We start from the raw sequence: 27,637 nt of genomic DNA on the forward strand, positions 1-27,637 counted from the left end.
TTTCCAGTTGTGCTGCAGTATGTTTTGAGTAAAAAAAAAACACAAAATACACAGCAAGTAGAGTTCCCCTATAAATAAAACGATGGCTCTGATCTCAATCCAAAGGTGAAAATGTGCTTCAGAGTGGGTGTGGATATGGTTTCTTTGAGGAGGCATTAACAATGCATCAAATGTGAAACACCTGTTTGGATGTGGATCCAAAGGGTGGCTCATTTCAATTAGTTTGCGCACTCTCGGCACATGTTTGGATTCCCAGTTACAATGCTACCCAACTTTTGAGCTTCTGATTAATGTTAAACTTGTTCTGTCAACTGTTTCAGTGGTATGGGCTGCAACTTTATAAAAGTCCCTGTTTTTATACCCAAAAATATGCAGCACAGCTTGTGCTATTATATTTTACTTAAGAATAAATATTAAAATTGATGACACTTTGGTAGATGTGGATAAGAAAGTGTGTTAATGTCATGTCCCGGTAGCTAGCTCTGTGTTTGACCTGTAGAATCTGTATAATCTTGAGTAAGAGAAGTTGTTTCCGTATAAAGAGCACAAACCCACCTTCAGTGGAAATTAAGCTATACCATGTGGCATACATTCTCACATTTGGTCTATACACATTTGGGTCAATGAATTTCCCAGTGCTTGCATCACTGGGAAACCAACTAAACTTGCTGTTAGAGCAAGTTTAAGTGTTGTACTGTTTGTAGAATTTTATATGCAGAAAAGTTTAAAACCTGTTGCCTGGATGCCCAGCAAGATTTAACAACTCATTAAAATGCATGTGTTAAATAGAGCACAGTTTGGGATGTTGAGTGGGATTAGGTTTTTAAGTGATGGTGCATGTCAGTGTCTTTTATGGTGGCACCATATTGAAAGTCATCTGAATACTGACCATGTAGTCTACATGTCACACTCATTCTTCACTGGGTTACTATGGGCTGTACTCTGCTAATCAGCCATAATAAAGGAATGGGAAACTCGGTGAAAAAAATGCTGTAGAGCAGGGATGTCAAACTGCCGGCCCATGGGCCGGTTTCATTGTACTGAAGCCGCGCCCACCCCATTGCCGGCAATGCAAAAAGAATTGTGATACGTCGCAACATGTCACATGATGTGGTTGAGTTTGACAGACATTTTTGGAGTTTCAGGGAACGACTGCAAGGATGGGGCAGTGATGCAAAGCGAATCGGCCAATATTAGGCATATCGGTGTAGCCAGGGTTTTTCCTGTGCTTGAAGATTTTGTTTTGTTTTGTAACTAAACCTGTTTAACAAACAGAAGTCTCGTACTCTCCATCAACATAATAAACTACTGTGTTTTCTGTTAAAGAAGCCTTTGAATAGAGAGCTAAACACAACATGTGACATGAAGCCTCACGTTGCTCATCTCTAGATCAAACATAAAGGCTAAAGTTAATGGAAAATTACAACCTTGGCCAACCCACATTCTGACAAGTGTCATTTGTTCCTGAAACAAATTGGCTTGATTTAATAGTAGTAGAGACTACCTGCCATAAGAAAATTCTTGTTTTCTCCAGCATTTTTTAAAATCAAATGATTCACTTGAGATTGTCCTTTTTTTACTCTATATGTCATAAGCCAAGTGTGTTTGCAGAATATTTTTGGATATAGACTTCTAAGGCATTGCAAAATAGGATAAGATCTCTTCACTATAGACCAGTGATGGCGAACCTTTTAGAGACTGAGTGCCCAAACTGCAACCCAAAACCCACTTATGTATCATTGGGTGCCGGTTGGGCGTGGCCCATTGGGTGGGTGTGGCAGTGGTAACAGCAGACTGGATGGGACTAAAAAGTTCAATCAATTTCAACTTTGCAAGATCTTTTTTTTCCCCGCGAGAAGTTGAAATTGATTGATTGAACCTTTTTTTTGTTGTAAAAGGTGGCGGAGGCCTAAAGGAAAAAGGTTTTATAAAACCCAGCTGAAGGCCTAGGACTGGGGCGATGGCCCACATGCCCACAGAGAAGGATCTGCGTGCCACCTGTGGCATGCATGCCATAGGTTCGCCACCACGGCTATAGACTGTTCTGTTACCACAGTAGTCTAAATATTGGGATCTCTAACTGATGTAACTCTATCTACTCATTGCCCCCTTTTGAGGTTTCTCCTATTTTCCCCAGAAAAGAAATTCAGTGATCTTCAAGTTCTACTGATAGCATTGCTTTTGAGACGTGATGTCCCTACCTCAAGAGCATCTGAAGCCTCTTAATTCTATTCTCAGTCAATGCATTCTTTGGAATCTGGTCTATCGCATGATGAAATACCATGCAATTGGCATGCTTTGGATTGTGCTTTTTACTTTGCTCTTAAAGGAGAAACGAGATTGAGGCTCACCCCTCACCATATTTTTAGTAGCTAATTTTAGGCCAGTCATTTGTCTAACCTCCAGGATTGTACTATGAGGATGAAATAAAGGGACAGCCCCATTCTATAAGCTTCCCTTGAGATCTTGGAGAAAGGTAAAATAGAAATCTGAAGAGCGAAGAAATTGTTTACAGAACAGACCTGTTCTATAGAAAAGATAATTCTCCTTTGGGCTTCATTAAACATGGACAATGAAAGTCCTCAAGTTTGAGATGCACTTGTTTTATTCCATAACCTGGTAGGCCAGCTTTCCACTATCATCTCGAATGTTATCGTCCCTAGCCAGCATAGGCAGGGGAAACAAAATATATCACATCGGAAGAGCACAAAGTTAAAGGAGATTGTATTAGACCAAAAAGAAGGATAGGCAAAGATATGAATGTTGGAAACTTTTTCACTTGGTCTGGAGAGAATTATAAAGCCCCTTTCAAGATTTCTAACATGGCAAGCACAGCCACTGGTGTAATGGTTAAGGCAGCCCACTAGAAACCAGAAGACATGAGACACAAAACCAGTTGGACGAAGGTGGGCTGGTGATTGTCTAGCCCTAAAAAAGACACACACACGCAGATTATATCTATTAATGGCACAATCAGTTTGAGCCTATTGTCTGCTTTCAATCTGGGCAGTTTATAGTTTGGAGGAACTGAAACCTTTTCTTCAGTTACTTTCCGTTGTTAGTGTCACCTGCTTTTCCCCGATTATAAACATGTGCATGAAAAACATTTAAAAATGATTTTTTCTTGCTAATCCTTCCCCCCCACCCAAAGTACAATATAATATCTATTTAGTATATTTAGGAGTGGTGGTGGTGCAGTGGTTATGCCATATTGCAGTATAATTCAGCTCCCTGCCAGGAGTTCAATCCTCAAGGTTGATTCGGCCTTTCATCTTTCCGAGGTCGGTAAAATGAGGACCCAGATTGTTGGGGGCAATATGCTGAATCTGTAAATCCCTTAGACAGGGCTGTAAAGCACTGTGAAGCAGTATATGTCTAAATGCTAAGTATCTAAAGTGAATAAGCTGTGCCAGACAACCCCGCTGTTTTGCTTTCTACCATTGATCTAGACAGTCCAATGTAAACCATTTAAACTTTACCAGAGAAGAAGCTTCCAATTGTCTACTTATCCATTTATTTTCAAGTTCTCTTATACAAGCAGAACAACATTCCTCAAACTGTTGAAACACTGACCTTTTTTTAATGTTTTGAAACTAGCAATGCATCTCCTTCTACGTATTTTCCAAATGGCCTGCAATAGGCATCTTATTTGATAGAGTGACCTAATAATATTGTACTCTGATATCTCAATTTCTTTTTTTACTCAGTCAGTCAAGGTAGAATTGTACTGTAAGGCGATAGGAACAAGATTTGCATCCTCTCCTACATATCTGAAACACAGGACATGCCATCAAGTCCTTACTAGCAAGGTCATATTAACTTCTATAAAAAATGGCATTTAGGCTGGAAACTGACTGGATGAGTTGTATCATATTGGTGTTGCCCAATTTGAATGGAATCATGCCACTATCCACTCTTAATCTGTAATTATTGTCAATTATTCTCCATATCCACATGAAGTATGATCTTTGTAATGAAATCCCTCTAGGATCTAATAAACATAGTTTACCAAGTGGGCTGGTAATATTCACAAGAAAAAAATATCCCCTTTGTAAGTATGATAATTGGAGGACGGGGAAAAGAAATTGCATCCTTGGGCAATGTCCACACAACTGGGTATATTTTTTATCCCAGTTAAATTGTCTCGTGGGATGTGCATTTGCAACACTGGCTGCAAGGTCCCATTCTTTGGTACTTTCAGATAAAATAGCAAACAAAAGATTAAATGTGGAACCAAAGTAACTCTGCTGAAATTAGAATTGTTTTCTTAGTTGTGTGATGCGGAAATTCTATGAGTGGCCCTTAACCTCGTTAGTGACAGCACATATGCATTTATGGAATGAGCTGTCCAGCCTAACATTGATTTCCACTTGTTTCGTAGTCTGTAGTGTGGGCTTTTGCTACCATTAAAAAGTTGAATAATAATGTTAAATAATAATAAAAGAATCCCTCCCACCGCATCGACATGAAAAGACTCTGAGCCTACTTAGTTGAACTGTCCCTTCTCTCCCTTCCCTTCATCACTTGTGTTCTCACTTATTTCCATGATCACTTCCATTAATCCCACAAAGTCTCTTTCGGCTAGAGAGATGCCAGAATCATTAGGTGAAGAGCTGGTGGTCTTTCTCTGTTCCTCAGTGTAATAAATACTTCCTGGGTTGTTTGCAGCTTCAGAAACAGCTGAACTATCTTGCTTTGTAACTCCAGGAGAAGCTTCTGAACCAGGGAGAACAGCAGCATTTCCTTTGCTCCGATGATATGGCTCAAGCCCTGGAGGAGTCAAAGGAGTGAAGGGAAAGAAAGTAGCAGGGCCATTGCTATTAGGAGTCTTGATATTATGAGTATAAAGGAAACTGGAATGGTCTGGAGATGCACTATCTGGAAGTTGCTGATGGGTTTTCAGGTTATTCAAGCTTTTTACACTGGTTTGTATCTCAGGGCCCGTGCACTCCACAAAGGGGAATTTGGTACTTACGGAGTCCCCTGAGGACAGAGGTTCTTCCGGGCTTCCGAGAGGAGATGTTTCTTTTGACCAACTTATATTTTTTGTGTCTTCTTTAACTGACATCATTAATGAATCTGAAACATGGCTTTTTTCAGCTAGCCACGGAAAAGACTCCTTTGATTTTGAGCCAACCAAGTTCTCACTTCTAACCAAATCACTGGCTTTGCAAGGAGACTGGCTGGGAGTATTATCCTTCAGAAAAGTGGGACAAGCAGCAATATTGGAGAGAGCAGGAGGTTTTTTTCGGTTTTGGCGGTGGGATGGCAAGATCATGGGGACTGAACTGATGGGTGTCTGAGGAGCACTGTAGAATCCAGGTCTTTCATAGAAAGGGCTTGATGTGAAAGCATCAAATTCTCTCAGTTTACTGGCAGCAGTGTCCCACTGATCTTGAGAACTGATGCCTAATGGGGAGCTGTCTCCCCTTAGCTGGTTAATACTTTGGAGGTTCCCAGGCTTAACTCCATCCATATAAGCATAACAAGGAGAAGGAGAGACATTTTCATTCCTTCGACGTATCAGGCTCATTCTTGGTGATCTGGTAAAACTGGGGGATTGTACATTCAGGAAGCGGCTTATGTGCCCTAACAATGGTGTTGAGTGGTTTGCTTCCTCATTCTCTTTGATCTTTTCCAGGGGTTGGAATTCCATCTCTTCTTTCTGCATGCTGGAGAAAGGAAACAGCTAGTAGAATGCAATGATGTGTTGAAAAAGAGATCTGAAATCAAAGGTTTGCAGTGGAGACTTTGGGAGGGAGAAGGGTGCAGCTGGGATATGACAGACATAACAAGACTTTTCATTCAAGGCAGGGGAAGTGACAAGTGCAGGCATAAATCTCAAGAATCATCCCAATACTTCCGATTTCTCCATACACTTGTTTACTGAACCATTGACTCCAATGATCAAATAGAAGGAAAGAAAATGATATTGACAAAAGATACACAGGAAGGGGAAGGGAATGTTATATGAACATTCTGTTCCCAACCTTCTTAAAATCCTTCAAAGGCCATGGCGATTCTCAGTACACCGTCTCTAGGTTCAGTGATCCCCAGGTCCTTCAGAATTGGCCATGGAGCTTAAAGAGTCCAAGTCTTTCTCAAGTCAGTTGCTTTACTTACCCCTCCCTATTATTGTTCCTTGTTGCTTACTCCTCCCTATTGTTACTCCTTGTTGTTTATCATACTGAGAGCCAATGAGGAAAACTAGATGAATGCAGCTCCTCTTTCTCCTCCTCCTCTTCTTCTTCCTCTTTCTCCTCCTCCTCCTGTCATTGCTATTCAAGATAGGGGAACAAGTGGGAACCAATACTCAGGAGGAGGAAGAGGACGAAGCAGGCCCAAGAAGCTCACAAATATGCCTAGCCCTGTCAACTCCTCAGGCCAATCCTGTTTGTGCTTGTTGACGTTAATATGCCAACGTTCATCATTCTTGATTGCCTAAGACATTTTGGCAGAGCAACAAAGTGCTCTCAAACTTAGGAGTGTGTATATGTGCATCACTGTGTATTTATGTGTCCCCTACATTTTTTTACTAAGAAATTCTAAGGGTTTTCAAGTTGTAAAATCCATGCAATATAAAACTAACTTGATCAAATGCATACAACAATACTGCACATTTTATAAAAGTGTCAAAAAAGAGTCAAATGACAAATGTCTATGGAGATTCTCCATCATCCAAATCATGGTTGTCCCAAAGGTGCTTTTTTCCCTCTGAAAAGGCAACTGGAGGTTCCTGGGTTTTTTTCTTTGAAAATGTTTCACTTCTCATTCAAGAAGCTTCTTCAGAACTGAAGAATGAGAAGCAGAACACTTTTTAAAAATCCCCAAGAAAGCCAAGTTGCCCTTGCGGGGGCGGAGGGAAGCACCTTTGGGACAGTCAAATGACAAATGAGCATGTTTAGTGTGCATGGAATTATTTCTGACTATTGAGGTTAGGGAAGGAGAAGAAGTGGTAATATCCAGGCTTGGCATGACTGGTTGAAGCCCTAAACAGGCCCAATCCAAACTGCAGAGCTGCGTGTAAGTCCTCTTACAACACTACAGAGGCAAGTACATTTATTGAGTCATGATGTTCCACGGCAAAAGCCCATTGCAGATGTATATTCTGTGACAGAAAAGGGATCCCTGTAGTTATTTTCTGTAGCTTCACTTGCCTGATATCGAAAGTTGATCCAAGGAATGATGACCTCTTATATTCTGCTGTTGCTGCAGTATAAGGTGGCTGGGGGTCTGATTCATTCCAATATGGATCCTTCTGCAGTGTTGGTAAGTCCTGGTGCATTTCATCCACAGCCATCAGAGAGACCTGCCAAGATATGGTACACTATCTCAGCCACAGTAGGTGAAGGTGTTCTTTATTTCTCCATTTCTGAAAAAGCAGCCATTTCTAAAAATTTAGGGACAGCTGCAATCTAAGGAACAATTATGGACTTGATTTCTGCCACTTAGTAACTGGAAAGCTTATGATAATGGTGTTAAGATAAGAATGAATCATGACTTGATAAGGCCTCAAGCCACAAACTGGCACAAAACTAAGAGGCCTTTTAAACCTCCAAAGTTCAGGTCATGGCTAGTTGTTTTATAAACTGTGCAGCTCAGGGGTCTTCAAACTTGGCCCTTTTATGACTTGTGGACTTCAACTCCCAGAATTCCTCAGCCAGCTTTGCTGGCTGAGGAATTCTGGGAGTTGAAGTCCACAAGTCATAAAAGGGCCAAGTTTGAAGACCCCTGGTGCAGCTCTTTCTAACAGTTAGACCGTTGGAATTAGTCCTTTTGCATGCAGAAAAAAAATGTGACTTCATGAATGACAAGAATGAATAATAGGCAAGAAAGCATGAATGAAGATTGGACAACCATTTGTCTGAAATGGTATGAAATGGTATAGGATCTCTTGCTTGAGCAGGGGGTTGGACTAGAAGACCTCCAAGGTTCCTTCCAACTTTGTCATTCTGTTAATGCTTGGTCAGAACTCTTTATGAGAGTTCTTGTGTTTAAATTTCAAGTTTTCACACACCCCTCCCCCCCCAAAGCAAAATAACATATAAAAGATGAAAACACACGTTTTTAGTAGCTGATTTTAGGCCAGTCATTAACAGACTAATACCAAACCTGACAAGTAATATGCTCAAAGGAGAGGAATTTAACATAAAAATTTTCAAAGTCATATTTCCTTTGAATATTAGAAATCTATTGCATTGCTGAGAAAGCAGATAAATTAACTTCTCTTTTGTGCTATAATTTCTTCATCTAAAGTTGTATTTCATGAACTACAGAATTTGTTTTGAGACATCTCAAAGAGGACATATTCTAAGCCCTTCACCTCACCTGCAGATTCCTATCAATAAGCCAGTTGGTTTCAAAATCATCATCATCCTCCCCAAATGGATTGATGAGCTGTTCTGCTACCTGTGAAATGGGAATAAGGAAAATATCAGAAAAATATCAATGGTGGTCCAGCAAAATACATTGCACTCTTATATTTAAAGTGTCATTACATGTTAGTGGAAAAAGGAGTAAGATTAGAGTAGAGTAGAGTGAACTAAGACTCTTAGAAAAGGAAGCAACAATATATTTGCATTTATTAAAGAAGACCTTGCAGATTTCCTGTCTTCATCATTTTTTTTTATTCAGTCTCACTTCTGAGTTTAGGAAGTGCCTGGAAAAAACACTACTGGAGCTAAGGATGGCTGGGGTAAAAGAAGAGTAGATGAGGAGGTTATATCACCCTCCTTCCACCATCTATTTCATAGGCTATAAAAAGGAATACCTGTACCACCATTACACGTTATTTGAATCTCATTAGAATTTTGAATTGGTTCTACCTAATGCAGAACATATTTTTGGCACTTGAAATTCAAGAATCAGCTCCAGAATATTATCCCAACAAACTGAAATTCCCTGGGGGAGGACAATCTCAGGTTAAACTGACCTTTAGCCAGCCAGCATAGAAGAAAAACTGCAAAAATGTGAAAATGGGCACATAGAGGTCCATTTCATGACCAGGGTACTCCTTGGCTGGATCCAGGAACTGCCGACCAATTAAACAGGCAAGGAAGAAGCTGTAAACAGCTACGGTGACAACCTCGGAGAAAGAAACATTGTTAAGATCTCTTGAAACATCTTGATTTATTAGGATAGATTTCTCCTGAGGAGCAGTATTGAACTAGAACTCTTTCCAAATTATGCTTCTATGGGAGCAGAAATACTATTATCTATACCAGGGGGTGGGCAATTAAGGTCCCTGTATGGCTCAAGAATTCTGGGAGTTGAAGTCCACAGATCGTGAAGAGGCCATAGTTGTCCATCCTTGATCTACACTCAAATCACTAGTCACAACCATTCAATAGCCTCAACAAGCACAGCTTCTCATATCTCTTTTGTTGTTTGTGCTTTTACAAAAGTCCTAACACCTCTGAGTCACAGATGTCTAAAGGTCTGTTGCAAGTCACATGACATAGGTCTCATTTTTGCTTATATAAAATAAACCATGTTCATTTAAACTCAGTTCATGAAACATTTTCCCAATATAACCATTGCCTACTTTCTGCAGTATCTTAGGGTATATGTCATTCCATTTATAAGCTTAAATTTATATCTTCCTGTATTTGCCTGGTTCACTCCCTTTCTTGATGGGGAAATAAAGATCTTACTTGGTACAGCTAGGACTACTAAAGTAATAAAATGAAATAGAATTGTTCTCTGGAAAAAAAAATCTTTGGAAAGCAATAAAGATTTTCAAGAGCTACATCCCATTTTGTGGGGAAGTTTTCTTCTTAATCCAGACTTTAAAATACACCACAGTTTGTACACTGCTCTTTCTATATTTTCACATCCCAGATGGCACATTCCTAGGGCTATCCCTGCTAATATTCCATATAAATTCTACATCATAGACAATCTGTTTCAGTTTTTAAAGCCAGTTTGGTCTAGTGATTAAAGCACTTGGTTAGAGACCATGAGTTCAAATCCCACCTTAGCTAAGAGTCCAACTTATCCATGAAAGTCAGCTGGTAACCCACCTCACAGGATTGTTTTTGTGGAGAAAATGGGAGGAGGAAGATATATTGGATATGTTTGCTGACTTGAGTTATTTGTAAAAATAATATAGGTCAGGATCAAGTAACATGCATGGAGCTCCAAACCACCCACTGCAGTACTAGGTCTCTAGAATAGAATAGAGCTGGAAGGGACCTAGGAGGTCTTCTAGTCTTTTGTGTGAAGACTGATGCCAAAAATGACTTAAGTAGCTCTCCCTTCTGCCTGTTATTTCCTTGCCATCTTCTCTCTTTAGTGGACCTACAGTTTGACTTTTTTTCTTGTTATTAATATGTTGAAACTTTTTTTATTATCCTTGATTTCTGTTGCAAGTCTTTCTTTGTTCTGAGCCTTTACTTTCCTGACTTCATCTTTGCATGTTCTGGCTGTCTGCTGATAATCAGCCTTAGTTATTTGTCCCTCTTTCCATTTTTTGCACTTGTCCTTTTTGTCATTCCGTTTGTCAGGGAGATCTTTGTGCAGCCATGCTGGTTTCTTCTTGAATTTCTTGTTTTTCTTTTTCAGTAGTATTGTGCTGGACTGGGCTTTTAGGATTGCATTTTTCAGAGTTTCCCATGCTTCTTGAGTTGTTTTCCCCTTTAGGATTTACATCCATGGAATCTTTCCTAGGTTCTCTCTGGGTTTGTTAAAATCAGCTCTTTTGAAGTTTAAGACACTGGTTGGATTATTTTCTATTGCTTGTGTCTGCTTAAAGCAGCAGTTTCTGCTGTTTTACTTTTTATTCTGCCTGAAAAAGAAAACAGGATTCCAGGAGCACAGAACCCAGCCAGTGAGAAAAAGGTATAAACAATGGGATAAATGGGCAGAAGAAGCAAGTGCTTATATTCAAATGAATATGGATGTAAAGCCGTCATGCAAGACACAAGCTGCCTTTCATCCACTCTACTCAATTTTGTTCTAGCAACAAAGACTCTCCAGAAGTGGTGTGGCTTCCATAAATGCTGTGACTTGCTGTGACCAAATTTCTAAATTCCCATGGACATCAGAGCTTGGTTTCATCTACTTTGGATTTGATTTGCAGGAGACCCAGCTGTGCTGAGTATGAATTTCCCATTATACTTATTGGTCCACAAGGAATGGATTCTGCTTCCAACGCATAGCAGAGTCTAACAAAGTTCATTTATCTAACAGTAGGCTGGGATTTGGGTGGAGGTGAACAACTCTTCTGCCTGGTGCCTGAAGAAGATAAAACCATGCTCTGCATCCAGGCTGTTATCATTAAAGGCCACAGAATGTTTGCCAATAGCTGAGAAACGGTTCTTAAGACTCCAAAAAAAAAAAAAGAAAGAAAAAAAAGAAAGCATGTCCTGTTGGAAAGTCATGCAAAGCTCCCTGTTTTTCCTATAAAAAACATAAGATACAGAAAAAAGCGTGCTTGCTTTGTGAAGTTGGTGCATAGCACACATGTAACCATGTTAACTTAAATACAAAGTGGTCATTTCCCATTTGCTCTTAACCAGTGCTTTTTTTGTAAAAGAAAAAGGTGCCGGAACTCACACATGTCATACAACCCACCTTGCCCTACCCTACAAAGTTCCATCCAAAAAAGGTGCCGGAACTCCATTCTGAGCGTTCTATGACAAAAAAAGCCCTGCTCTTAACTGTGGCACAAACATGCTTTAACAATACAGTTTATTTTTCTGCTCAAACTTTATGATCTTTATCCCATCCCCAACCCATAACTGAAGCTGCCTTAGGAATATCCTTAGCGTTAAAGTAGTTCTTATTCCATCACCATTCAAGCATATTTCAAAATGTTAGGCTTTATATCCTTTCCCTTGAAAGATAGTCAGCTGAGTAGCGGTGATCAGAAACAGAGGCAAATAAAAGCAATGGGAACAAGCCATGGGATCTGTAATGGGAACAGAACATTTCTTTTTTTATTGAAAAGTTTTAACATACAATTTTTCTTTAAAACCCCCCCTCCCCCTCCCTTCACCCTCCCCCCCTACCTCTCCCCCCTCCCCCCCTCCCCCCCCGACTTCCCAGAGCTAAATACAAGGTATATATAAAAAAAACCAATCATAAACAATCATATACTAACAACTATAAGCTCTAAAATCCATCACTCTCTAGCTTATATAGGATAAAACAAACCTTAGTAATATTAAATATATATATAAAAAAAAAACTAAAAGAAAAAAAAAGAAGAAAAAAGAAAGAAGACTTATTCAAATGCTACATAAAACTTCTTAACCCTATACTTATTCTGGATAAACTCAATCCATTTTCTCCATTCCATAATATAGCGTTCTTGCGAGTGATCTTTCAAATAGGCCGAAATCTTCGCCATCTCTGCCAGGTCGGAAACCTTTAAAGTCCACTCTTCTATAGACGGCAATTCCTCTTTCTTCCAATACTGACCTATCAGGAGTCTTGCTGCCGTAATTAAATTCAACATCAACTTAGTGTCCACAACTGTAGCATCTGTAATTATTCCCAACAAAAAAAGTTGCGGACAAAACTTTATCCTCTGTTTAAAAATCTTCTGCATGTTCCACCAAACTTTTATCCAAAAGGCCTTAACCTTTTTACATGTCCACCATATATGAAAATATGTTGCATCTTCATCACCGCACCTCCAACATTTAGGCTGATAATTCGGATACATACTTGCGAGCTTTTTGGGATCTAAATGCCATCTATAAAACATTTTGTAAAAGTTTTCTCTTAAATTTTGAGCTTGTGTAAATTTTACGTTCCTCACCCAAATCTTTTCCCACGTGTCCATTGTAATAACTTCCTGGATGTTTTGGGCCCATTTTATCATACAATCCTTAACAAGTTCTGTTTCTGAATCAATCTCTATCAATGCAAGATATATCCGTTTAATATGTGCCGGTCCCTGATTTCTAATTTGCTTTATCAAATTTTCATCAGTCATTGTAAAACCATTTTTCTGATCTTCTTTCCACCTGGCCCGTAACTGAGTATATTGGAACCAGTTTTGAACAACCTTCTCTTCTCGCAAGAGACTATATGATTTCAAACACCATACATTTCTTTCCAAACTTAGGATCTCCTTGTACGTAGTCACATCATGTTTGAAACCAGCATGTATATTTTCTATTGCGTGTTTTGGAATTGCCCACAGTGGTATCTTGCAATCTAGCTTATGTCTGTACTTCTTCCAAACTCTCAGTAATGCCTGTCTTAAAATATGCACTCTAAACACATTGTCTACCTTCTTGTCATACAACAAATATGCATGCCAGCCAAACAACAAATCATGGCCCTCAAGATTTAATAATCTCTTCTGTGTCAAATTAATCCAATCACTTATTCCTACTAATGCAGCAGCTTCATAATATAGTTTAAGATTGGGCATTTTAAGCCCGCCTCTCTCACGAGTATCCTGCATAATCTTAAGTTTAACTCGTGGCTTTTTCCCTGCCCACACAAATTTATTGATACCTCGCTGCCATTCCTCCAAATTAGAATCTTTCTTAAGAATCGGTATCATTTGAAATAGAAATAAAAATTTAGGCAGGACATTCATTTTCACTGCTGCAATCCGTCCCAACAAAGACAATTGCAATTTTTCCCAATTCTCCAATTCTTTTTGAATTTTCCCCCATAGTTTTTCATAATTATTTTTATATAACTTTGTATTAGAGGGTGACAAAAACACCCCCAAATATTTAACCCTTTTAACAATCTCAAATTCAGTTAGTCCTTCTAAAAGAGCCTTTTGCGAAACTGTCATATTTCTGACCAAAATTTTGGTTTTCTGTGTATTAACTTTAAATCCAGAAACCTTCCCATATTGTGTTATTATCTCCATCAGGTCCACAACAGAGTTCTCTGGCTGGGTCACTGTAACAACCAGATCATCTGCGAATGCTCTCAATCTATAATCCTGATCTCTAATTTGTATCCCCTTAATTTTTTCCGAATTCCGTATTTTAACCAATAATATCTCTAATGTTAACACAAATAACAAGGGCGATAACGGACAGCCTTGCCTTGTGCCCTTCTCAATATTACATGCTTCTGTCAAGCTATTATTAACTATAATTCGGGCAGTTTGTTTTTGATATAATGCCCTAATCGGTTGCAAAAAATTTTCCCCAAAATCCATTTTGTCTAAAACTTTCAACAAAAATTGCCAATTCAATTGATCAAAAGCTTTTTCAGCATCTAAGAAAATTAGCGCCGCAGAGATCTGGTTGTTCCTTTCCAAAAACTCTAACACATCAACTATATGCCTCACATTATTTTTCATTTGCCTACCACTAATAAACCCCGTTTGGTCCCCATGAATCACCTGTTGCAGAACCCTCATCAATCTATTAGCCAAAACCTTAGCAAATATCTTGTAGTCTGTATTTGAAAGCGATATCGGTCTATAATTTTTAACTTGAGTAGCATCTTGGTCTTCCTTCGGAATCAAGGAAATAAAAGCTGTTCTCCAAGACGGTGGCACCTTTCCCCCCCTCTGGATTGTCTGGAACAGTTCCTTTAACGGTTTTATCATCTCTATTTGTAGATTTTTGTAATAGGCCGCAGTCAAACCATCCGTACCTGGTGCTTTATCCACCTTCAATTCCTTAATTGCTGTAACAATTTCTTCTTCTGTAATCAATTGATTAATCCCTTCTTTTTGTACTTGCGTAAGAACCGGGATGCTAGCATTTTCCAAATATATATCAATGTCTTTTTCATTAATTTTCTCCTTAGCATATAATTTAGAATAAAAATCCACAAAAGCGTCCTTGATAAGGTCCTGTTGAAACACAACCCTTCCTTTATGCTCAATCTTGTCTATATTAGAAGCCCTTTGTTTTTTCCTCAATCTATAAGCTAACCATCTACCTGGTTTATTAGCGTTGCAAAAAGTATTATGCCTGGCAAACCGCAAATTGGTTGCCACTTGGTCAGCCATTAATTTATCAAATTGTCCTCTTAACAATTTAATAGCCTCCTTAGTTTTCACATCCTTTGAGTTCAAAATCAAAGCCTTTTCTTTTTCCTTTATTTCATTCTCCAGTTCTTTCCTCCTAGCTTCCACAGCACGTCTATGTTTATTATTCATATATATCAGCACCCCTCTCATGTAGGCCTTGCTAGCGTCCCACACCATATCCATAGAGGTACCTTTGTTCATATTAGTTTCAAAAAAATCCTTCATCCGCTGTTTACATTCTTCCACATTTCTCTGATTTCTAAACAAATTCTCATTTACGCGCCACGAGCGCCTGTCTCTTTTCTCCTTATCAATCTCTAACCAAACTGGACTATGATCAGAGATAGTTCTTGCACAAATCTTCACCTTTTTAGTCCTCAAAAAAAAGTCATTAGTCACCAAAATAAAATCAATCCTCGAAAAAGATTGATGTCTATCAGAATAAAAAGTATAATCCTTTTCCTGCAAGTGTCTCTCACGCCAAATATCTCGCAGTTCCAAGTCATCCTTCATTTCAAAAAAAGATTTAGGCAGTCTAGCATGACTTGGAATGCGCTTAAAAGCTCCAGCCTTATCCATCTGTACATCCAAAACACCATTCCAGTCCCCCATAAAAATAAAAGATTTATAATCCAACTGGGTAAGCTTTGTATGAAGTAAACTAAAAAAGTCAGCCTGTTGTTGTTGTTGATTAGGGGCGTACAGTCCAACTAAAAGCGTCTTTTTGCCTTCTAGCAACAAGTCTATCAGTACATATCTTCCATGCTTGTCTGCTTCAATTAAGTCCGCTGTTATGGCACTTTTAATATAAACAACCACTCCATTTTTCTTATTCATTGCAGAGGCAACAAAGTGCGTACCCAGTCTTGAGTTCAATAAAAGCTTTTGGTCCGTAGCCCTAATATGCGTTTCTTGCAAACATATAACATCTATCTTGAATTGTTTTAAATATTGAAAAACTTTCTTTCTCTTCTGTGGTGAATTTAGTCCATTAACGTTCCAAGTCAAAAATTTAGTTGCCATGCATATCCTCCCAAAGCTCTTGAAGCACTGCTTTGATAGGACTATCTTCTTTAGGCCGTGCTCCTCCCACTGCTTGGCTATGAGTACGTTGTGAAGATTCCGAAGACTTTTGCTGGTCTTGTTCTTTTATTTTCTTTGCTCGTTTTAAAGCAGCACGCGTTACCCTTTGCTCTCTAGGATCATCCAAAGAAGCTATAGCTTGATCTCCTCCAGCACCGTTTTCCTCTACTTCAACCTCTTGATGTTCTCCCTCTCCAGATCCCTTTGCAGCTTCCAGAAGTGTTAATGGGGTTGCTTTTAAAACGTTATTATAGAAATCACGCGCTTGCTTCACAGTAATCAGCCGGTACCTTTTGCCTTCATACATCACCATCAACCCATCTGGAATCTCCCATCTGAACCTTATATCTCGTTGCTTAAGCTCTTGCACAAGAAATGTGAAGTCTTTCCTTTTCCTTAAAATCTTTGGAGGAATTTCTTTTAAAACCAAGACTTCTTGATCAGCAATCACAACTTTAGCATCATAGGCAGCTTGTATAACTTCATCTCTAATTTCTCTTTTTGCAAAGTAGACCACCACATCTCTAGGCAGCTTTCTCTGTCTAGCAATCCATGAATTCACACGGAACACTTTATCCATAGCTCCTCTTATTTCAGATGCTGGCTGATTCAATACCACTTCAAGAGCCTCAGAAATCAGCTGCTTTAAATCTTCCTTAATATTCTCTTTTAAGCCTCTGATTCTAACAGCAAACTGCATCTGGTAATATTGAGCAAGACTTAATTCCCTTTCCATTTTATCTCTTAAATCTTCATTCTCCCGTACTTTTGCTTCTAATATGGCATTCTTTTGAGTCAAATCATCCACTTTTTCATCCAAATCATCCACACATTCCGCCACTTTATGCACTGAAGACAAAATGTCTACCTTCATCACGCTGAGCTTCTGTTCCATCCTCTCTTCTATTCTCTCCTCCAGTTTCTCCAATTTCTCCTCCATCTGTGCAAATTTATCACCCATTGATTGATTAATTGATTCCAGAAGTTTATCCAAAGCATCTCGTAAGTCCTTCGGTGTCAATACATCAGGAGGGTGCAGCGCCTGTAATGATGATTGTTGCACCGGAGAAGATCCACCACTCCGAAGAGTTTTAGGGGGAGGTTTAGCCGCCATCTTTTACTTTCAATTGTGACGCACTTTCACTTAGTTTAAAAAGTCCATCAAGCTCGAGAGTAAAATAAAATAATCCTCTTCACCTTTCCCTCTTGTACCGCTCTGCCTGCTCCTTTTAATCCATAGTCCTTCCTTCAGGTAGGGGTGGTCGCAGACGCCTGGCTCTGCTCCAAGAAATCCGGAGCAGAGACGCCGGCCAGCTGGGAGCAACCCAGGCTTCGGGGGAGTTCAATCCTTCAGCCGCCCAAGCTCCAAGCTCAGGCGGCCCCGGAGAACTCTACCCCTACCTGGGGCCTCACCCCCTCCTCTTCTCCCGAGGAGGGGGCTTCAAATTCGCCCGAACAGCTGATCGGCGCTGTTTCGGGCGAAAAAACACTCAGCTGAGCCGCGGGCAGCCCGGGAAGGCTGTTTCCGTCGCCGCGGAGCCACCGGAAGTCCGGAACAGAACATTTCCTATGAAACTGGTATGCTGCCCGACTCTCAATAATTCTGAGTGGCTGGGTTAAGAAACAAGTCTTCAAGCCCCTTCTAAACAACAGCAGAATGGAGACCATCTGGATCTGGTGGAGGGGGACCTTGTCCCAGAAGGCAGGTGCTACTACAGATGACATTGTTTAATTGAAAGTATCTGGGACACACCAACCCTATTAGATAGCAGTTCAACGAAGCTGTAAGGAAGGCTTAATACAAAGCACCTATGAGGTCTATTTACCACATAAATGGGATGTAATTCTGGCTGCAGTGAGACAAAAATATAAGTTGAAGTACAATTCTCACCTGTGTGTAGACCAAGGGAATACTAATCCAATCATATCCATAAAGACGCCCACACTGGGTCCGCAATGTGTTCATTTCCTGTTAGAAGGAAATAAAAGTACCATTAGAGGAAGTAAAGTTTCACCATAGGACTTTCAGTTCAGGTTTTCAGTGTGTATTTTGTTCTCCATGTCTCTGTCATCAATCTTTGAAAAGTTACTAAAGTGTTTTTATTTAGACCAGGATGTTTTGTTGCTAGGAGAGTATAACAGAGAGCACAGTCAAACTTCTCTACATTAATCCTCCACCTTCCTTTGCACTAAAGACCTCTCTGATTCTAGGTTTCCTGTTATGCTACCCATTCTGGACTGTGTACAACAGTTTTTCAACCTCAGCAGCTTTAAGGTGCGTGGTCTTAACTCCCAGAATTTCCTAGCCAGCATCAATTATACTGCCTGAGGAATTCTGGGAATTGAAGTTCACACATTTTAAAGTTGTTGAAATCTTGTCTGAAGTTGAGAAATACTGATCTACCATGATCAGTGATCTACCATGATCTACCTGTTCCACCATGGTGTTATCAAGATATTAGCTCCTCCATAGCCTATAGTTAGCAGGCCCAATAGCTGGAATGATGAATATTGCAATATGAGAGAGATCTAGAGAGAGATCTAGATTTAATGGAGATTCAGAACTTTTCCTTAAACCAAATATGTCCTTTCCCAGGAGTGAATTGCAGTTTCTGCAAACCCATAAAAAGATGCAGTTTCTTTAAGGAATCACTGGCAATTGCTCTGTCAGTGCCCACAAATGAACCAAATTACCTTTTTTCTTCAAAATCTAATTATCAGCCCTATCTGATAATAGGCCTGTAGCATGGACAAAGCTGAAATGTAACAGCTGTTTTGCTAGAGCTTCTCCACTGCTAAGAGACTAAAAATGTTAGTTAATGAATTCAAAGCACAACACATGCATTATATATCTAACTCACATTCAGGATGCCTTGGAGGAGTACACTGTCACGGATTCGCCCATCATTACGTGCCTTTACTGCCAAGTTTGAGAACCAGACACATGGGATCCAAAACTTGTTATGGGCTGAATTTAAACTCTCAAATTTCTTGTGCTCTTCTGGTGTCATCAGGCCTACATAGATGGAAAGAGGTGATATAAATTTACTGTAGGAAATACATGGAGGACATGTATTTCCTATAAGCCTAATTCCAACTAACTATATCCTTTCAAGTGAGAATCGAGAGAGCAGCTATGCTTGAGAAACAGTAAGGAAGACGTTTGAAAGCTCACGAACGAAGTGCAGTAAGAGCTAAAGAAGGAATACAGAGGAAATTCTAAACTATCTATTTATACCCCAATGCATCTCAGTGGGTGGTAGATTTTGAGGTACTGAGAGTTAGTACAACTAAAGTCATACTTGCAATATCCCTTCCAAGCTCTTGTATTAATCTACTACTCCCATCATCTCTCAAAGTGGTCAATCTCTGAACAAAAGCTTAATGAATTCATCTGCCGTCATCTCTGCCAATGGGCAGTATTTCAGGTCCACAAGTCCCCTTTCTTGTGTGTTGCACATGTATGCCTTTGTGCTTTGTCTTGGATTTATTTATGTTCATTGTGAATACATTCCTTATTGTGTTCAGACAACACTGTTGGCTTTGGCTCATCTACTCCATAGCCCATTAATAATTTATGTAGCCACACAGTTTCTTATCACACTTGTGTAGCTGCTTTTGTGGAGAACAGATCATCAGCTGACTGCTTTCGGCTTGGCCAACTGATTGGCCTCTTTCCACTGAGGAACAATTGTCCAGTTATAAACTCACAGTCTGCTCTGCCTCTTGTTCTCTCTGCATCCGTGTAGTCTATTAGTTGGCTCAGCTGGTAAGCTGGGTATGCTGTGTCCTTGGGTACCTGCTGTTGAAGTTATAAAGAGCTGCTTCACTAGAACCTTGCTCAGATCAAGTTCACATTCACCAGGAAGATACAGATCACTTCTTCCAGCAAAAATTAATAGTACAACCTAGACAGACGCAGAACTTTTTCCTTGACAATGATTATAGAGAGCAGAATTCTCTTATCTTCTACTGATTTCTGCTCTTGTAACAAGTTGTTCACAGTTTGAGCCTTATTTTTTTTGTATTGTACTTGTACTTGGCATTTAATTGATTTTATGATTGTTCACCACCCAGAGTAATTTGTTTGAGAGAGGCAGCTATAGAAATTGAATAAATAAATGTGTATGAAACAGAGAACATTGACAATTCAATGCTTAGTCAAACTATGACCTTTCATTTTGAAAAAGGTTGCTGACATCATTTTCAAGGTGTTTTAGGTATCTTTGAAAATTCTAATGGTATGTTTATATGTTGATTTTATTGTTGTAGGGTAATGAGACTGGGTAATTTGTTTTTCTCTTCACTCATCTGTCAACTATAGTTAATCATATTTCCTGATCTTACAAAGTCTCATGGGAGGAGTTTTCTAATGTTAACTTTCTTTGGGATATCAATCTACTAGATAGGTGATAATCAGTGAAAAACAAAATATTTGTACACATCCCTTGTACATCTTTTAAGCACAGCAGCCTCACTCTAGGATAATTTCACTGAATTTTTTCCTTTCTTTTAATAAAAAAATGTAAACACTTTTTCCAATCTAAAATCAAAATAAATGTTCACCAAACCCCCACTAGATTAGCTTTGTAATCTAATTGCAAGATAGCAATTAGACTATTAGTTTGATAATTAGATCCATTCTATTACACCACAATAATATCTGTTTGTTTTGGCTTAGCAAGATATATGAATCCAGCTACTATGGCTTATAAATTAATAGTTTATGATTTAGTGTTATATATGAACCAGATCACTATAAATTGTTCAACTATCGCTAGTTAAAACAAATAGCTAAGTTCTGTCACTTCAGGCTGCACAGTTTTGAATGGCTCATGGCCTGCTAGTGGGCAGTGGCCTGGGGACTCCAGTGCCCTTGTACACTGTTGTAAAATTAATTATTTTTTTAAATAAATATTTCTAAGCCAAAGAATTATCACAGCAAGGGATAATAAAAGGCAGAAGTAGAGTGAAGAATGGCCACTAGATAGTGCCCCAGTACTACAAATTGTATTGGAGACACAAATATAGAGAGAATTAATTTCTTTCGGTTATTAATCTGATGCTCATGTATCCATCTTTATCGGGGCTGTGCTGATCTTTCCATAAATGCTTCACTTCATTGGAATTCATGAGACCAGAAAGTTCAACTAAATTCCCATTCTGACAATGAAGCAGAGTTGTAGATTTGTTTCCCTGCTTCTAAAGTGTTTATGAAGTTAAGCAGCCAGCTGAAACAGGTTAGACCTCCTGAGGCAGAACAACTCGCTTTGTGAGTTATAGCTCTTCTGAAAGACCTATCATACATAGATCTCATGCCTAGGGGGACTATAAAACTGTTCTGTGGTGGATCTGCTTATCATTAAAATTGTATAGCAACATTATTTACTTGAAGACACTTCTGAGTGTTGGGTGCAAGGTTTAAGTTTAGCTGGGAAGTCGGTCTATATAGTTAAGTATACGTTTGCAGGGGACTCAACAACTAAGGTTATTCGATTTTTTAAAGACAACTTTAAATTTATGAAGAAAGAAAAGTTACTGTTCTGTGGGGAGGAATTAACAAGATGGAGACAGAAAGACAAAGATAGTGGTGCCATCAAGCAAAGATTTGGGGACTGAAAGCCAAAGCACCTTTCTGCAGAGTAACTGGGAGAGGCTCAAACCATCAGGGCCTGCCAAACAGAAAATGAAAAGCCAATGGAAGAAGCCCCCTCCCGAAATCATTAGGTCTGGTCAGACTAAGGCCAGTTCTAGATAGTTCTGAGAGCCTGCTAGTTTCCCAAGGAGGCAGGCAAAAAGCTTTCAGCTGAGAAATAAAAGCAAGAAGGGCCATGGAAAGGCACCAGCTTTATGGAACTATGGTGAAAATGGAGCAATCTACAGTATTAATTGGAATGGAAGCTGTATTGGAGAGCCAACCCCTCTAGGACACGTCAGGGATAGTTCAAAGCACAACCCTTGAACTGAATTCATAGGGTATGATTTTTCCATATCTTTCACCTGTACAAATAATCACTTCTGGGGGAGGGGGAGAACATTTTTCAATATATGAATTGGATATGAGTCCAAGAGATTTTTTCCCTATGGACAATGCAGAGGTTAAGATGAGTAGTTTTAGGTTATGCCTCAACGCCCATTTACACAAAACTTAATATAGTTGGAAGGAGGGATTTAGGCCATCAGGTCCAACTAACTGTTCTTATTCAGAATTAGCTATAGAGAATTTAATTTGATTAATCCCCCAGAATAGAAATATTGGGCTGCAGTGGTAGCATTTCTTTGATTGATTTATTAATAACGTTTTCATAAAGCTCTTCAGTGCAAACTTTTACAGTCACTCTCAGAACAATAAAAATACACAGTAACAATGAGGAAAAATGTAAATATTAAAACAACAGACAAAGCCAACAGAAATAAAACATTGCAACTGAAATTAAAAATTCCATCTTGTACCCACCCAAGCTGATTGTTGGAAGGCATAGGATAGTTTGCTGCTGTTATTTCACTGGCCAAGTTAGCCACATAGACTGCCAGTAAGGGTTTGGTTTGGTTATCATAGAAAGCTGCTGGTGGTTTTCCTCCCCGTGGTGATTGATTGCAGAAATTCCTGACATAAAATGTTTCAGAGAGGTTTGAATACCCTGAGGTTGATGTGGCAGGAGCTGGTACATTCCAACGATTTTCTGCCTAACTCTCTGCCTTGCGCTGATTGAGGAAGCTGCCTGGATGTACAGTGAAACATCTCTGGAACTAAAAATTAGTCCAGCACAATGATTCAACCTTAAGACAACTTCAGACAATCTTTAGACATCTCTGCCCAGATAATTGAGAATCTTCATTGAGAAAGATTCCTTGTTAAATCTAGAATCTGATTTCAGAACTGAATGGATCTTATTCTAATTACTTTGGTTGTTTTTAAAATAGTAATGTAGGACAAAAACAGTCAAGCCTGTAAAGAGATTATCATGGAAAAGACTGTTTACCAAATAATTATACAGAGCCAGTTTGTGTAGTGGTTAACGCATTAATTTAGAAAGTGGGAGACCCTGATTTCTATTTTCACCTTAGGCACACAGCTGATGGGTGACCCTGGGCTCTAGGAAGGAGGCAATGGCAAATCACTTATGAAAAACCTTGCCAAAAAATTGTAGGGATTTGTCTAGGCAATCTCTGACAGGCACAATTGGATGGAGGAAAATAAATAAATAAAATAACCTAAAGGAAGCCAAAAGGGCTGGAGTCTTAATGATCTGGGAAAACTGCTGAAGCTGCTTGGTGTAATCCTTCTGAAAATAATGTCTTTACACAATTGGTGATCATTCAAGTCTGCATAGCCCTCCTCATTTGATTGAGTATATCACTCAGTACTGCAGTAAGATTAATGGCTATCCATAGGATTATCTATGTGGGTATGAGGCTAGAACCTTGGTTTTGACAAAGGAATGTTAAGCACTTGGATTTTTAAATGATAGTATTCAATAGGGGATGACTGTTATTAATCTCACAGGAACTCAGTAATATTCTCCCAAAGAAAATCAAACCCAGTTACTTATGACCTGGGATTTGCTGTAAGCAACAGCTGCAACGGTTCCAAGTGACTGAACCCTCCAATTTCATAGATTGAATGAGATACTGAGAGGCAGTGTTAGGAAGGAGATATCAGGAAAAGATCATTTTAGATTGTTGGTCCTATAATTCGTTGAGTGGGCTTATTTGGCAAGCATTATCTTTCTTTCTTCCTAAGCTATTTTGTAGAATGAAATTGATAAAGAGAGAAAACTATATACCGTATGATGCTGTGAATCCTTTGGAGAAAAGGCAAGTAGGACAGAACTGTAATTAATAAACATTATTTATTCTTACTGTATGCATCTTGGTAAGCCATTTCCCTCTAACCTTGTATCCCCAGATGTATTGGAATATAACTTCCATCATCTCCTCCTAGAAGGTCTGGCATGAGTTAGTCTATTATATCTGAAGGACTTACTATTGGAAATAGTTCAATCAACTTTAGAGCTCCCAGAAGTATTATTAGAAGGTGTACCAAATTCCATGCCATTTTATTCTAGCTAGTTAGCCCCTCCTCAGTTATCTTGGCAATGCCTACCTGCTGTCACTACATGTTCCATGCTGGGAAATCGCTTGAAGACTGCAGTGCTGACTGAACGCAAGATCAGCACACTCAGTAGATTAATGTAGCGCATCAGTGTGCGCCGCAGAAGACGCCCATACTCGTCCTTCCCATCCACGCCACTTGAAACCAGATTCATAATGCGGTCGGGCCATGGGATATTCTCGTACTGTCCCCACCAGCGAGATACCACTAAAGTTACATAAAAGCCTAGAAAGGAACAAGGACAGAAAGGCACAGCTCAAAATCAGCCAATTATCTGTGGACAGAATCCATTTTGTTTTGTATCTAATTGTCCAGAAAATATATGCTTTTCTAACAAAATGGAGGCTTTGATGAAAACCCCAGCTTGATTTTCAGAATATATAACAGTGATCAAAATTATCATCCTAAATAATTTGTGTCGGGAGAAATAATTGCCTGAACGGCAGAATGGAGTCAGTAATCCTTTGATTAAACTCTTGCGGAGAACCATCATTGATTTTTCAACCTTTTGATCACCTGGAAATAAAAATACTGGTCATAAATAAAGAGGCACTGCAAAATTGTCTTGCAGTAACATTCTGCAATAGGGAAAGGCTTGTAAATCATTGCACATACTGGTACTATAAATTTAAAATAGCCATAATAGTATAATTCATCTTTCCCCAACATTCCCTCGCTCTTGTGATCTTTTTAAAAAGAGCAATAAAACCAAGGAGCTACATTATATTTTTGGGGAAAGCAAAAAAAAATTGGAAAAAGAAAACAGTAACATGTTCCATAATGTTACCAATATAAAAATGAAGAATCTGTCCTTGATGTCACCAGAAAGAGAACTCAACACAAATGGCTTTATCTTTTAATCTCTATTTTGCCTCTGATGAGAATGAAGTGAGTTATACCCACTGGAGAGAATGGACTATAAATAAGGTTAGAGACAGCCAGTTCAACTGGACTTTGGTTTAATGGGCTTCATTAAACACCAATTAATTCTTCATTTCTAAAAGATCACATAGAAAATCAGAAACACCATTTGGATTTTCTGCCCTAAGCATTAAGATTAGAGCTAGCGCTTGTTGTAGACAAATCAGTTAACTATAGGGAGACTTCACCATTCCTAGCATTTGTCTCACATTTTTGCAACCTTACCTAACACAAAAGACACAGGAATCAGTTCAGCATAGCTATTGCAGTAGAGGGCTAATTTTTCAAACATCAGCCTTTGACTCTCATTCAGAATTAACCTGCAATCAAGCACATTGTGATATGTCTCAAAACAACAAAAACATTTCTTATTGGTGAGAACAAACACAATTTTAATTGCTCTACAAATATAGACTCAGCTGATTCCTGTACATACTGGGGATTATTTATTGTTATTGCGGTTCTGCAAAATGACAATCTTTTTATTTGTTCCACACAGGTACATGTACTAATGCAGAACTTCTACTATAGGTAAATACCATTTTTTAACCAATCAAAAGATTATTCTTTAAACTGGGGGATATGTCATTTTTACTGCAGATAGCAATTCCTTTGTTGTTTATTATAGGAATGTTGGCAATTATGGTCCACTATTAATCAGATATTTTGTGTCAGATCAGATACCCTGTTTTATCATTCATCAACTAGCTATTTTGATTCTGGTTTTTTTTTAAAGTAGCATGTGGGAATGTATGCCTGTATGGTAACAATGAATAGCAACTGCCACAATAAGCTATAGAGAGTAGCTTTCTTTAATCTGGGCAGTCTCAGTTCCCAGAATGCACAGCAATGGCTCCACACTATGCAAATTCTGGGAACTGAGGTTGACACATCTAAAGGGTGCCCAGCTGGGGAAGGCCATTACAGAGAAATATTGGTTGTGTATTTTTAAACAAGTGCCTGCTGCTTTTAGGCTCAGATGGTCAGAGAAAGGGGTGAGTGGGTATTTATTGGTTTTTACATGCTGCTGTGGGAGGGGGGGAGAGAACAAAATTTCAATCTAGGAACATTACCATTATTATTTTGCAATTATAAGGTTTCAAGTTCTTAAACTCTATTGCAGCCTATCTTAAACATTTTTATGGGGGAAGCAGAAACAAGGAAATGGGAGATAACATTGTATGAATTGCCCCTCAGAAGGAAAATCTTTTTAATGACATGTTCTCCTGGAAGCAAGTACTGTTCTCTAAGATTAGACCACGCAGTTTATCTGTTAAGAAGTGTGTGGAGAGCAGAAAGGAGAGTGGAGAACAATTTTTGAGAGGTGTTGGCTCACTATACGTCTTCAGAAGATACAGAAGTAAAAACCAGACTAAGAAGGACAAAGCTACCCTACTGATCTCCTCTCTTTCACACACACACACATACCTGTCCAGATTTAGGGAACTGGAAATGCTCACCTGTAGATGAGGCTGATGCCAAAGTAAAGTGATACGAAGATTAATAACTCACAGTAGAGGAGCTTGTAAATGCTGCCTTTCCATTGTAGCAGAAGCTGTGAGAAGGTGCCCAGGCGGGCATCAGCTACACGGTATGTGTAGGTCACTGTCATCACAGGGCCTGCTAGAAACAAACAGCAGCATGGCAAGAATTAGACAAGAGGGAAGACCCATGGAAAGACTACCACCGACCCCAAAAATTCAGTGAACTCAAGAATAAAACAAACAGAGTCCATCATACATAAATATATCTTCAAGTACACTATCTCAATTAATGGTCAATGCAAACTTTGGGCTAAGTCAAGCTCACTTCTTCCTGATATATCATGCACTGTAGGAATCTTATATCCAGCATGGGCAGCCTTAATCCTGGTCTAACTCCATATAGCTCCCAATTTACTTCCAAAAGTCATCTGCAAGTGATCAAGTAAGGGTTTTGGTCAGAGTAAACTGGGAAACCTCTGGACAAAATGAGGGGAAAAGAGAAGGTGGGGAGGGGGAGAGGAAGACTAGCTATTATAAAGCACATTCAAGAAAATGAAAAAAACACCTGATGATAAAGATACATAAATAGTATTTTAAAGTAATTAGAAACCAATTAGCCCATGCACCAGCCCACGGTGTTTTTATGCTGTTTCAGAAACCAAAAATGGTGTTCAGAATTCCACAGAGAGAAAGGCAGACAAACATGAAAACTGCCAAAACATTTCTTTGCAGACAAAGAAAGAACTTAAAAATAATTCTGAGGCAGTAATTTTGCAGTAAATAATAAAAAAGAGGTAACACTATAGAGAAGCTTCTCCAAATTGGGGCATAATTGAAGCGCAGAAATTTTTTAAAAAGGCAATGCAGAAAAAGCCATTTATTAGGCAGTACCATGACTCTGGTTGGAACTGCTGCCCAGGAAAAAGTTTGCAGATTTAAAAGGAAGATTAAAGCATGTTGATCCCTCAAAGGGCCTTTTCCACATTGCCCCAAGCAATCAGCAACACTGCTTTGAAGTACTGTTTTTGGCTAACAATGACTGGAATGGGTGATTCTGTCCACTCTGTG

General features: G+C 39.1%; 1 protein-coding gene across 1 annotated transcript; it reads right to left on the bottom strand.

The window, feature by feature from the left end:
- Positions 1-3,505: 3,505 nt before the first annotated feature.
- On the bottom strand, positions 3,506-26,697 carry BEST1 (bestrophin 1; the record flags this gene model as incomplete). Its single annotated transcript, XM_081313770.1, has 9 exons — positions 3,506-5,672; positions 7,158-7,309; positions 8,329-8,409; positions 8,933-9,085; positions 17,940-18,017; positions 18,910-19,064; positions 24,156-24,389; positions 25,311-25,405; positions 26,546-26,697. 9 exons carry the CDS (start codon positions 26,695-26,697, stop codon positions 4,487-4,489), a joined length of 2,286 nt encoding a protein of 761 aa, XP_081169896.1. The 3' UTR covers positions 3,506-4,486.
- Positions 26,698-27,637: the final 940 nt, after the last annotated feature.

This window comes from Vipera berus (genome assembly GCF_964194415.1).
Source record: "Vipera berus genome assembly, chromosome: 1".
NCBI classification, from domain to species: domain Eukaryota; kingdom Metazoa; phylum Chordata; class Lepidosauria; order Squamata; family Viperidae; genus Vipera; species Vipera berus.